This window comes from Hoplias malabaricus, chromosome 2 (genome assembly GCF_029633855.1).
Source record: "Hoplias malabaricus isolate fHopMal1 chromosome 2, fHopMal1.hap1, whole genome shotgun sequence".
In the NCBI taxonomy this organism is placed as follows: domain Eukaryota; kingdom Metazoa; phylum Chordata; class Actinopteri; order Characiformes; family Erythrinidae; genus Hoplias; species Hoplias malabaricus.
In genome coordinates this window covers 46,976,366-46,989,793 of record NC_089801.1, presented here as the reverse complement: position 1 = coordinate 46,989,793, position 13,428 = coordinate 46,976,366, and the positions used below count along the sequence as shown (strand labels likewise).

The following is a 13,428-nucleotide window of genomic DNA, read 5'->3' as shown; positions in this document are numbered from 1 at the left end:
TGTTATACGATGTTTTTACCAATCATTGTGAGTTATCAGTTTGTATGGCTGAAAAACAGTGACTATATAAAGGCAGGCTTTATGGTTACGGGTCTTTTCATGCAATATACCTGCAACAAAAAGAAGTCAGTAAAAAATTTTTAAAATGATTTTAAAAAGTCAATGTCGTGATATTGTTATATTTTAATGTTTACTTGACGATGTTATGCAATTAGCCATAATATGGCATATGTTCTTTACATGAGTCGTTTAGGCACAGTGAAGTACAGAAATTAAATTTGTAGTAAAATAAACTTTTTAATAAATAAAATCATTTAATATTTTTAATATATATTACATATATTTAATATAATTATATTAATATAACATTTTTTGTTGCAATAGTGTGTTCTTGAAATTAATAAAAGTATTTTTCATTGTTTTGTCATATCGCCAGGGATATCGTTATCATGAAAATACCCTGAAATATCGTGATATTATTTTATGGCCATATCGCCCACCCCTAGTCTTCATTGTGTTGCAAAAAATTCTCTCTTTGACAGAACAGAGCTACATTCACTTGCACAATGAGTTCTTCATAAATGAACAGTGCGTCTTTTTGGCTACAAATTGGAATGTATAAAAGAAGGATAACTTTGGAAATATTACCAGTTTTTAAAATGATCTCAAAATTTGAATATGTTGCTTATCATCTCAAGGCTACTATGTGTGTATTTGTTGTTGTATATTTCAGATGGTTGAAAAGGCAGAATATCGTGCTAGTGGAGCTCAGGCTGTTGGAAAGCTAACATCTAAAATGCCAAGCCAGGACTATGCTTCTTTTATCAAGTGGCTATATAACTACTCCCAGAACACCAGAGTGAGTAGTCAAAGTTCCCTGCTCTGCATTTTTGCCACATTTTGGGATTTTTTGGGAGTCAAAACTAGCAGTAAATGACTCCCAGCTCACCCAACGGTTTTGACCATATTTGGCTTTACACTCTGTGTGTGTGTGTGAATTGGCCTCACCCTACTCCCCACCACACAACACTATGCCAGCCAGCATGGTCATCTGTCAGCTGGCGTGACAGACCTTGGCTCTCTGCTCTCCTCCAGGGCAGTAGGTTGTCCAGTCATGCTTTATTGACAGCAGAGCAAAAATAGGTAGTAGTTGACATCATGTCTTTGTGGAAGCACATACTTCTCTTTAATCGGTATCTCAGTACTTTGTCATTAAAACGGTACAATACCTCATGTAGTGAGTACCGGTACTTTAAGAAGGAGGTATTTCCAACGAGTGCCACAGGGGGGGCAGTGTGCGCCCGCAGTGCTTTGCCTCCTCTCTCTCCCTTAATGATTTTGCTGCAAGTTTTAGACTTTTCAGACCTTCTAGGAAGTTATTTAAAAAACAAAAAACCTGACTAGCACCAGCGACTTTCTGTACAAACCTTAGCTACTTTTTATAGAAAAGAATTGCTGTTAGCACAACTCATTAGAACACCGGGACTGATCATGAGCGGGAGAGACAGCTCTCGTTGCGGCTTCTCAGCTCCCTCGGAGCAGCACAGTCGGTCTGCACGGCATCTCGCACACATCAGAATGAGCTGCGAATGTGCAAAAAATGCTGCCAAAGACACATTTGCATTCAAACAGTAAACAAGTCATATGATTTGTTAAGTCATAGGGTTGAAGGCACGACTGGACCCAGAAATGGTGAAATGTCACGTGTGGCATCACATTTAACAAGCAGATACCAGTGCTTTTGCTGACCATCCTCAGCTTTAGAGAATGTTTTTTTTACCAATTACTTCTGATTGGTATAGTTTCAGTACCAGTATTAAGATATTTAGGCAGGTATCGTATCAAAAGTCATAATTTTGTAACAATACTAGTCAGAATAGCCATTTTTTGTGGAAAATATATTGTTCCAGAAAGATTTGTGATAAACGATATTTTTGTAATTTTAATACCATTTGTGCCACTGAAATAATGACAATATAATAGAACAACAGTGCAATCACAACTCATCTAAAATTGTGGGGAAACTCTGTTTTCTGGTTTGTTTACGTTCAGAAGCTCTGCATCTTTTAGGGTGGAGGGGGGAAAATGAATGCTTGTACATGGCTGAGATTTAAATTGTGTATAGGTTTTTAACCAAAAAAAGACTTGTATGAAAGCCAAAGAACAGAATAGCATGACTGGATAAAATAATGGTGATGTTAATTTTTATGTAAAAAACATACACAGTGGGCCGACGACTTCTGTAAGCATGTACTTCACAAACGAGATTTTTCTTTTTTCCCCATTCCTGTGTGATTGAAGAAAAGGGTCAGTCATATGGGACATCATTTAGATTGTGGCTAACCAAGACATCCTGATTTGTGAAACACCCCAGGTGATACTGATTGACCTTTGCTTGTCACACATGGGTGGGCATTGTTTATTTCCTCACACTCCGTGTTTGTGTGCAGGTGGCGTTCCGTATGTTTGCTCTGGATGTGGCCATAGTGCTGCTGGGATTGGACGAGCGCGAGGTGGATGACTCCGTGAACTCTGAGCTAGCCTTGTGTCTATCCCATCGTTTTCTGGTACAAAACATAGTGTTTGGTCGTCGCTCTGATGTCTCTCCAACTGTCAGAGGCCATGCCCTTCACTGCCTCGCTCAGTGTCTGGAACTGCCCTCACACAACGCAACCAAGTTTATTCATGAGCTCTTCTCTACATCCTCTACAAGTAAAATGTTCCACTCTTTTAATCGTTTAATTACTACGACTTTAAAACTGTAAATCTCATCTTAATGCAGTGATTGATTTAAGGAAAGTGCAGTAAAAGTGAATTACACTTTGCAACTGTAGGGAAGCCCACGAGCAAAAATACCAAATCTTAAGCCAGGCAACTTAAACTTATGAACACCAGCTATTTCCTGCCATCATTTTTCAAGTGCATGTCTGTCATGGTAGGAGGTTAATGACAGACGATATAAGCAAGAATCCTGCTTGCCAAAGCTCCACTAGCCTAGCTTCCAAGTACTCCGTCCAGACAACGTGTTACTTGTTGATACCTGCTGACAAGACTGCTGACACAATGAGTCAAGCAACCAAAATTTCGGACATGTCGGAAATCCATCCAATCGCCCGACTGGTCAATCGGAGCTCGTTTGGGCACTTAATTGGGGGTCGCTACCCTTCTCATACTGCATGTCAAACATCAGCCAATCAAGCGAAAATTTGGGCCAATCCTGAAATCCAGTCGGCTGCGACCATATCAGGCTTAATATTGAGCTAATATCACAGAGTGTATGCCTGGCTTTGCAGTGTCTAACAATCCAACAAAGAGTATGTGAATTATGCACAGGACACTTGGCATAACATTTTGCCTTCTGAAGCTGACACATTAATGTTCATTAAATCTGTTGCTTATTTGTCTTCTCACATTATTGCAATGTGTCCTTAATTCATGGTCAAAATATGGTGTCTTTTAAACTCACATTTTGAGTTTGTTTAGTCCAGTCTTTGTTTGCCAGTAAAATGTGAATGAAATATGCAGTTATTATATTTTTCTTTCCTCTCTTCTCCTGGTTTTTTCCCCTCTCAGGATCATCTCAATAGCTACATAAGCCCAAGATTTTGCACTACATTTGTGCTTAAGTCACTGCCTTAACATAGTACAACTAAGAAAGTGTCATTAGTGTGTAAGCCACATGTGCACAAATACTTACTGGAGGAGGAAGCAATTTGAAGTTTAATTTCTGACAGACGTTTAGAAGGAAAAAAGGAAAATACACTATTGTACAGTTCTGTTTGCATAATAGAATAACATAAAACATACTATTCACTTCACAGAAAATGTAGAAAATTAATACAATGATTTTTGATCTCTGAATAGTGCAGGGAGATATGAGCAGAAATCAATATCACCATTAATCTTACATTTTACCATGATTACAATTAATCAACGATTATATTATTTTTGTATTTTTGACTTCAGTGACAAGGCTTGTACTGTAAATAAGCTCCAGTATTAAAGCTGGGATATTGCTTGTTAATGTCACTAGGACCTTGTTCCTCTCTTTTTTTTGAGCACTGTTTATATTTGGTGTGTGATTGTGCTTTGGTCACTGAAACTGTTTTTTCTCAGCGTTTACATTTGACTTGTTCAGTGTTGTCTAAATTATAGTCAAAACAAAGCACGTCCAAACCATAGACGCTGTGTTTTTTCTTAGTACGAGCTGCTCAAGTCGCTCAGTCGGCTTCAGAGTTTAGGTTGCTTCCATGAGGCAGATGGAGCAGAATCACATGACCACAGCTTGGTAGCGTGGTTTCAAAGGGGCAGTACATGAACACACAGTGGGGACACAACAGAATAAAAATAATCAGTATAGACAAGATCTGAATGTTGATTAATTCAATTAATTGCCAAGCCCTTTGTGTGAAGTTTACTTTTATTTACATGTACATTTTGGCTGAGCTTTTGGTTGTTATTATATAAAGTGTAATTTCATTTACAGTAGTCCTTAAACAGTTTTTATATAACACGTATTACAGATAATACGTTTTCTCCTTGCTTATAAATTATATTTAGATTTAAGAGGGTGGTCAGACATTTTGTTTTTGTGGTGTTTGTCATTGAAACAGCCTGAGCATAGGAGCATATCGGTTAACGACTATTGGTTAATTTTAGATAGCTGCACAAAAATGCACTCGATCGTTTTCAAATGATATAATGTTGACTGGTATTCTGTTATATTTTTACCCTCTCAGCTGGTGCACAGACTCTGCTGGAGACTGGACGATCAGAGCGTAAGCATAATGTCTCTGTTGTTCTAACTTTGCCTGTTTTATGTCATTATGAATTATTTCCTGATTATGATGTATTTTTTTTAAATAATTTCTTTTTTTTTTCCCAGAAACTCTGAAAAGAACGGAGATGGCTCAGAAAACAGCCATGACGTTTCGGACAATCGAGCTGAGCAAACATAAAAGCCTGGCAGCAGCCAGCCGCAACAGTGGGACTGGCATCTGCCAAAATAACACGTCCTTAGAGTGTATGTTAAAAACCCATCACTATCAAGAGTGGTCCTTATACTGAACATACTAAGCTAGACAACTACTCTGCATGTCTAGGCAATTTCTCATCCAACATTTGTTATTATGCCCCTTTTGCTGCAGTAACAGCTTTTACCCTTTTAGGAAGGCTTCACACAGATTACTATGGAGATATTCAGCATATTCAGAGGTCAGGTGCTGATGGTGAATGATTAGTTTTGGATCACAAATGCCATTTATGACTCTTTCCAAATCTATTTTAAGAAGCATCATTATTCCAGCTTTGAGTAGGAGCATCACATGATGTCAAATTTGAGACATGTGTTTTATGTATTTATTTATTTTGCTGTCTTTTCTTTTTAAAATCTTTTTTAATTTTATGCTTTAGACCAAGAAACCATGGCACTGTTCAAGCAACGTGTCAGTGACCCCAAAACAAACGTCAGGAAATGTGCCCTTGAGGTAAAAACACACTTGCTGTAGGAAATTAACATGCATTTTGGAAATCTTACATGATGATGTAATTTTTATTTATATTGTGTGTGTGTGTGTGTGTGTGTGTGTGCAGACTATCATGAGTCTACTTAAGCACGGTGTGATCCAATGCAGTTCAGAGAATTTGGCCATTCTCTCTGAGCGCTGTCGAGACCCTTCAGTGTCTGTGAAAAAGAAAGCTATGCAGTGTCTCATGGACCTGCTCACTGTAAGTTTATCCTCATGTATTTAGCTTCCATATTTCTTTTGCAATAACTTGAATCAGATATTTCTGTAGTCATTATCTGTTTAATGTAAAGCAGAGCGGTGTTTAATGTATATGTTCTCCATAGAAATGAATCACCCAGGTTCGGAAGAATCCTTAAGAGATTTAAATTATGCCCCAAGTATAATATCTATGTCAATTCAAGTATAATCAATCTATGTATCCATAGAGCAGGGCCTATCTTGGGGTGGCCATATGTAAAATAGTTTTAGAACAATTCTTTAATAGTTCCAAGCAGCAAGGTGTCTAAAATGGCTATTGTATAAAAATATTTTTTAACACTGCTGAAATGACTAATTGTCATTCAAAATATTAAATAATATTTACATCTAATGTTATACTGTTTTATTACTCTTTCTGTGTGTTTGGGTGTGTTTGTGAGAAAATAGGGGCTGTCTGACAACTCTGATGTGCAGGAAGCTTGGCTGCGTGGTGTTGTGCCTGCAGTGGTTGACTCGGAGAGCTCTGTGCAAGAAAAAGCTCTTGAATGCCTCAATTACATTATTATCACTCATATTAAAAGTCACGCCAGTTATTGCCACAACAACACCGCACAAAAACTGGCCTGGGACCTGCTGGGGCTGATATGTGACAAGTGTCAGGACCTCGGGTTAGATGCGCATAAATTATTTTAAGATTTTAAATTATTTAACAATTTTAATTATTGTTAAAGGCGTGTATTAAAACACTCTTTCTTTTCTTGTTTTATGAAGGCGCTACTTTAGCAAGGCATTCAGTGTGTGGGCAAGGCAGCAGAAGTTCTCCACAGCATTTGTGAACAGTCTAATCTGGCACACTAAGAGTGATCATGCTCCGGGGGCTTGGTTACTGTTAGCTAAAGTGGCGGGCTCTTCATCCAAAATCAACTACAGCACAATCCTAGATGCCTGGGATGCTACCGTTAGGTGAGATCTCACATGAGTCCACTGATGGACTGGGTTACTTAATTTTCTAAGTTAAAATAAGTGGCAACTAACATGGAATGGGGATTTTTCATTTCTAAATGAGCTAAAATGTTTGCATAGGCCACATTTATATTCATTCATTCATCACATTAGGCATTAATTTGATTAATAAATGAACACAAATAGTAAATGTGTTACAATGGGTTCTCTATCAGTCCCTATATTCAAATAAACAAAACATGTTATTTAACCTGAGGAAGCTTCATTTTACATAGAATTACATAAAAGGGTTGAACAAATGAGTGATTTTTGTTTCAATATTCACTAGTGCTCCAGTGGTCTCTGTGGCAACAACTTGCCATATCCTAACTGTGATTGGTCACATTGCAGCCGGCATCAAAGATGATACCAAAAGCCGGATTGTTGGTGAGTGTGTTTGATTGTGAATTAAACATAAATGTATAATCTGTATAGAAAACAAATCGTATGCCGTGGGTTTTTTTTTTTTTTTTTAGTATTATTATTTTTTTTTGCTCCCAGGTGATATTCTGATTTGTGCCATATGAACATGTATGATTTTCTTGGGTCAGAGTCTAATTTGGGAGTACTTAACACATTGGATATTCTATAAACAGGACATGAACTTCCCCTCTGAATATGGGAAGTTAGTGTGAGCCTACTACTACTAATACTACTAAATAATAATAATTCATGAATTCTTTTATTGTCTGTAACCGCTTATCCAGTCCAGGGTCGTGGTGGGTCCAGAGCCTACCTGGAAACACTGGGCGACACACACTCACACATAAACTCACACACTCACATCTATGGACACTTTGAGCAGCCAATCCACCTACCAACGTGTGTTTTTTTGGACCTCTTCCTGCTTCATGTACCACTAGTAGTACGTGTACCACAGTTTGAGAACAGCTGCTCGATTTCATTTCAAACAGAAGCTCCACTATAGTACTGAGTGGTATACCATGTAGCATATCATGTAGCATACCTGACCTAACTTTTTTCCATATACTGCCGTAATATTGCTGAAGCAAATGTAACATTTAAGGAAGGGCTCAGTCGAATAATGATTCATCCTGAGCTACAGTGGAAGGCACTTATTGTTAAGAAATGCATTAATAAAAAAACCATGCGAGCTCCAACATATGTACTATTTATATACATAGCATTGCCAGACTCTCTAGGGAAAGTTTGGTGCCTTTCACCACTTAACATAGCCAAGAACCACCTACTACTGCAGAAAAAAGAACTTGACTGACATGCAAAAGGACCAATCACAAGTCTGCTACTATGCAATGACATGTAGAAGGAGGCAATCTTTATGATTCATGTCAGACCAGTAAGAGCCAGTACAAAACGATACACTGATGTGCATATACGTAGATATACAGAGAGCCAATCAGAATGCAACAGGCAGAATCCTGCCAGTGAGGCCAGACACATTAAACATAGCATATATAACTCTGCATGTCTGTTTGTTTAGATGATCTGATGGGTTGGCTGAAAGGATTCAATCTGCCGCTGGAGGTGATCAGTTCTAGTGTTGACACCCTCTTTTGTCTGGGCCAATCAGAGAACACCAAGGACACTGTGGTAACAGGACACTGTTTTTTGTCTATATACACCCAAATAACAATATAACACGCTGTGAGACTTATACATTTCAATCAAGTTGTATTCTGACTGTGTGTGTGTTTTAGACCTTTCTGAATCAGTTTTGTGGAGAACTGGTCTCACTGTGTGAGGAATACCTCTCCAGCATTCTCTTAAATGCGAGAGGAGCCGAGCAGCTAAACGAGGAGTTGCTGGTAAGACATGAACAATGAGATAATTTACTGACCAAAAATGATTTTAGTTTCACTGGCCACAGGTGGAAAAAATTGAGTCTCATATCAGCTAATGCCATGTACTCACTACACAATTTTCAAAATGTCAGTTGCTATGCAACTTGTTTTCTTATAATCTTTTGGTGTTTTTTGTCTTCCAACACGGCATCACAAGTTACACAATCTTTCATGTTCTGGGTTGCACCCTGGTCTTGGAGGAATGTTTCTAACTGTTTTGTTTCACTGTTTAATAGTTTATAGCCGGAATCGTAATAAAGCCTACTGAACTTGAACCGTAATATAGTTTTGCTGGGGAATCTCCTGGGGAGTGCAGACAATACAGTGGAGTAATTACAAAGGACATTCCCCTCAGGCCATGTCTCATGTTCTTATTGGCTGTAGCTCATCTCCACACTCACTGCCAGTCACAGCACCTTTCACACTACCAGAGTTAGACGCTCAAATCTGCTGGATATTTGTCGGGTGTTTTTCAGGCATCTGCGATCGCTCGGCGAGCTCTCGGATTCAACTCAACTCAACTTTATTTATAGAGCACTTTAAAAAACACCAACAGCTGAAACAAAGTCCTGTACAAAAGATGTTTATAAAATAAAATAACCAATAAGAAAAAATCCATCCATCCATTATCTGTAACAGCTTATCCAATTTAGGGTCGCGGGGGGTCCAGAGCCTACCTGGAATCATCGGGCGCAAGGAGGGAATACACCCTGGAGGGGACGCCAGTCCTTCACATGGCAACACAGACACACACATTCACTCACACACTCACACCTATGGACACTTTTTGAGTCGCCAATCCACCTGCAACGTGTGTTTTTGGACTGTGGGAGGAAACCGGAGCACCCGGAGGAAACCCATGCGGACACAGGGAGAACACACCAACTCCTCACAGACAGTCACCTGGAGCGGGAATCGAACCCACAACCTCCAGTCCCCTGGAGCTGTGTGACTGCGACACTACCTGCTGCGCCACCGTGCCGCCTAAGAAAAAATAAATAACTTAAATAAAAACAAAACTAATAAAACAAAACATGTCTCATGCTGGGTTGAAAGCCAAGGAATAAAAATGGGTTTTAAGATAAGTTTTAAAATTCCACAGTTTTGTCGCAGCAATTGAAAAGGCTCCATCTCCTCTGAGCTTACGTTTTGACCTCGGCACCTCCAGGAGCAGCTGATCAGCTGACCTGAGGCACCGAGCAGAGACGTGGGGATGTAGCAGCTCAGTGAGGTAAGGTGGGGCGAGTCCATTTAAAGATTTAAAAACAAATAAGAGAATCTTAAAGTGTACTCTAAAATGTACAGGCAACCAGTGGAGAGAGGCCAGAATGGGAGTTATATGTTCCCTCTTACGTGATCCCGTTAAGAGTCGGGCAGCAGCATTTTGTACCAGTTGGAGACGTCTGAGGGAGGACTGCCTGACTCCAAAATACAGTGCAATGCAGTAATCCAGCCGGGATGTGATGAAGGCATGGATTACTGTTTGAAAGTGCTCATGTGTGAGAAATGGCTTCACCTTTGCCAGCTGCCTCAGGTGGAAAAAGCTGGACTTAACTACTGTGCCTATTTGGCGGTCCAATTTAAAATCACTTGTCTTTGTCTTTGAATAGTTTCTACAGAGCGACTGATCGAGCGCAGAGTGAAAGCCAAATCCCCTCTGAACTGAGGGTTTTGACAACAGTCGCCAACTGGAAAAATGGGGCTATATAATTCAGTGTGAACTTTACATAAAAGACAAGTGTTTTTCAGCACCACCTTGAAACATTCTCAGATAAAGATATGAAAGGGCAGATGAACACTAATCTAGCTATCGCTGTCAATTATAAAACTAATCAAATCATTTAATTGTACAATTGTATGTCATTTACAATCAAGTGAGCTCTAATTCTCTCTCTCTCTCTCTCTCTCTCTCTCTCTCTCTCTCTCTCTCTCTCAGATAAAGTACCTGTATACTCTGGGTGTGGCATCCCTACACTGCCCTGCCAAAGTACAGAAGAGGGTTTTCCTCCTTGTTCAATCCATGCTTACCTCATCTGAGCAGCCTGGTGGGTTTCTTTCCATTCATGCATTTATGCTGTAGCTTTATTCATCACATTTGTGTAAAAATGAGCGTAGATTTGACCACAGCAGTGTGAAATCCATTCTTTGACTGATTCATAAAACATTTGTACAATGTGGAAACAACTGTAGATTGGAGTGCAGTTACTGAGTTAGCTTCATATTCACTCTGGTAAATATGTGTCTCATTTACATTTATTTATATGAAATATGCCCTAGTTCATATATAAATTTCAGCAATGAGCCAATGAAAATGGAATTCAGAGTCTCTTGAATGGCTGTACTCATGATTTAGTTTTATGTCAAGCAGTGTGTGCCCTGCTCCATTTGCTCACCAAACATTCAGGTGTAAAAATAATGATTGGAAACAATAAAATGTGGGGAGAAAAGAAAGTTATTAGATTTCCTAATTACTGTGCAAGTTTTAGGCACCAGAGATTGAGATTTAAAAAGCTATTTTCTGTGATATTGTGTGTGAATGTGTTGGTTTTGAGGTTATCATCCAGTACTTAGTTTTAGCGGTTAATAAATAATGATTTTAAATAATGTGTGCTGCTGGTGTAACAAATTCATGCTATCAAGGAGAATCTGAACAAACACAAGAATCAGTGATTTTTTTATATATATATAAGCACCATGCTTACTGTACTAGGGGTGGGTGATATAAAATAATATCACAATATCTCAGGGTATTTTTGCGAGATAGCGATATATTTGGCAATATGAAAAAACACTGAAAAATACTTTTATTAATTTCCAGAACACACTATTGCACTATTTTTGTACAAACCTAACAATTGAAACATTCAGAAAGAGCAACAAATAAAAGTGTAAGCATTTGTAAGCATTTTGTAAAACTTACTAAGATTCTGACATTGTATAAAATATATATAGAATATTGATATTTTATTTCCAAACCACCTCCAGACGACTGAAGTCACTTTTGGAACAAAATCTTTGAATGCAAAACAAATTTTCACCATACTTCACTATGCCTAAATGACTCATGTAATATAGGCATGCCATGTTGTGTAACTGCATGATGCAATTACATGAACAAGTCAAAAAATATCACAATAATCAGGATATTGATTTTTTATCGTTTGAAAAAGAATTGCGATAATATTGCGCACGATACAATATGGTACAGCCCTACACAGTGCACTCCAGCTTACAAGCATACAGACTAATGCACAGTGTAATAAAGCTTTAATATTGGAACCAACAAGCATTGTAAAATCATAGATTTTATGTCTGAATAATATGCTTCTGCTTTGCTAAGTCTGAGTCTGTGCTATGGTCAGCGTTTAAGTTTTGCAGCCACCACAACACACTCACAGTTTCTGCCGGAGTTGCACTTTATTTTAAGCAACTACAAGGAAATTTCATTTATTTCATTTACCTGCAGGATCTGAAGAAGGAGCAGAGCTACCAGCCAGTCAGCCTCTATCTCAGTTCAAGTCGTCTTCTATGCCCACTGTGGTGCGAGCGCATGCTGTCATCACTCTAGGTATACAAAACCTATTTTGCTTTGCACACAGCCCAACCGTACATTGAGGGTATTCATAGCCATAATGGTGCTGATAAGGTCACCATAGAAGGCTGTAAAATAAGAATTTTATTCTTATTAATTCAGTTTATCAGCTGCTCAACAGGATAGAGGTACCAGTCTGACTATTACAGGTCAGCATCACAGTGAATCTAGTGTTCCTTCAAAGACTGGATTGTTTAAGTGAACAGTGGAGTGATGAAGGCTTTAGACTGCCAAAAACAAAACTCAATCTGCCAAATTCAGTCAATTTTTAACAGTTTTTTTTTTTTTTTTTTTTTTTTTTTTTTTTTTCTCGCACTGAATTGCATGTGGCTCCTTCATAATTATCCTTAGTAGGCTCATGCAATAGAAAGGAGATATTACAAATCAGTTTTTCATAATACTTCTTTCTTCTTTCTTACAACATCCACAGGCAAGCTGTGTTTGCAGCATGAGGAGCTGATGGTGCAATATCTGCCAGCATTTGCACGGGAGTTGGAGGTGGGCCGGGAGATAGCGGTGCGCAGTAATGTGGTGGTGGTGCTGTGTGACCTGTGTGTGAGGTACCCCAACACACTAACCCGATACATCCCCAACATCTCAGCCTGCATCAGAGACACTGAGCCTCTCATCAGAGAGCAGACACTCATCATGCTCACCAACCTGCTGCAGGTTTGGGGAACACACACACACACACACAAACACAACTCCCTCTAGAGTTGCAGGATCTAATAAAATTTTTACAGCACTGTCCTGAAATCAAGGGGTGGAGGAAGAGTGGTGGTTTCCTACCCTCCTCCAGAAGTTACATAGTGCAGTTTCAACAATGCTGAGCCTGAAGTAGCAATGACAGAGGCTCTAGTCTAGTCCCTATTACGGGACGGTGAAGAACCTAAACGAATTTAAAGTTGTAATTTTAAGATAAAAATGCTACCTCGTGTTGCTTTAAAGCTTCTTAAAGAAAAGCAAGTTAAAGTATAGTGCGCATTATGTCCAAACGTGTATAGACACTCATTACAATTATTGAATATCAGATACTTGGAGGCTCACCGAGATTGGAGGCTCATGTGGCTTTTACAGTCTCCATAGAAAAGTGTGTAAATAAATCGGATACTCTGCAGCATCTGCACATGAGATTATGTTCACCATGCTGAATACCAAATGTGTTTAGATTATAGGGTTGTGATTAAAATATGTTTTTAAAACATTTTATAAAGACTTTAAAAATCACTGCTTGCATCTTATATTATACATATTTACTTTCACTCTTCTGCTGCAACTGAGACAA

At 38.7% G+C, this 13,428-nt stretch overlaps 1 protein-coding gene across 2 annotated transcripts in view; it reads left to right on the top strand.

Annotated features, from left to right (window-relative positions):
- The window catches only part of ncapd3 (non-SMC condensin II complex, subunit D3), a 31,576-nt gene that overhangs the window by 9,873 nt on the left and 8,275 nt on the right, over nt 1-13,428 (top strand). For both annotated transcript variants that reach the window (XM_066659937.1, XM_066659936.1), the window contains exons 10-23: nt 734-859; nt 2,451-2,712; nt 4,740-4,778; nt 4,886-5,023; nt 5,413-5,486; nt 5,593-5,727; nt 6,174-6,394; nt 6,498-6,689; nt 7,018-7,115; nt 8,191-8,300; nt 8,408-8,515; nt 10,488-10,596; nt 12,018-12,119; nt 12,574-12,812. In XM_066659937.1, coding sequence (XP_066516034.1) covers nt 734-859; nt 2,451-2,712; nt 4,740-4,778; nt 4,886-5,023; nt 5,413-5,486; nt 5,593-5,727; nt 6,174-6,394; nt 6,498-6,689; nt 7,018-7,115; nt 8,191-8,300; nt 8,408-8,515; nt 10,488-10,596; nt 12,018-12,119; nt 12,574-12,812 — 1,953 coding nt within the window. The remainder of the gene's footprint in view (nt 1-733; nt 860-2,450; nt 2,713-4,739; nt 4,779-4,885; nt 5,024-5,412; nt 5,487-5,592; nt 5,728-6,173; nt 6,395-6,497; nt 6,690-7,017; nt 7,116-8,190; nt 8,301-8,407; nt 8,516-10,487; nt 10,597-12,017; nt 12,120-12,573; nt 12,813-13,428) is intronic.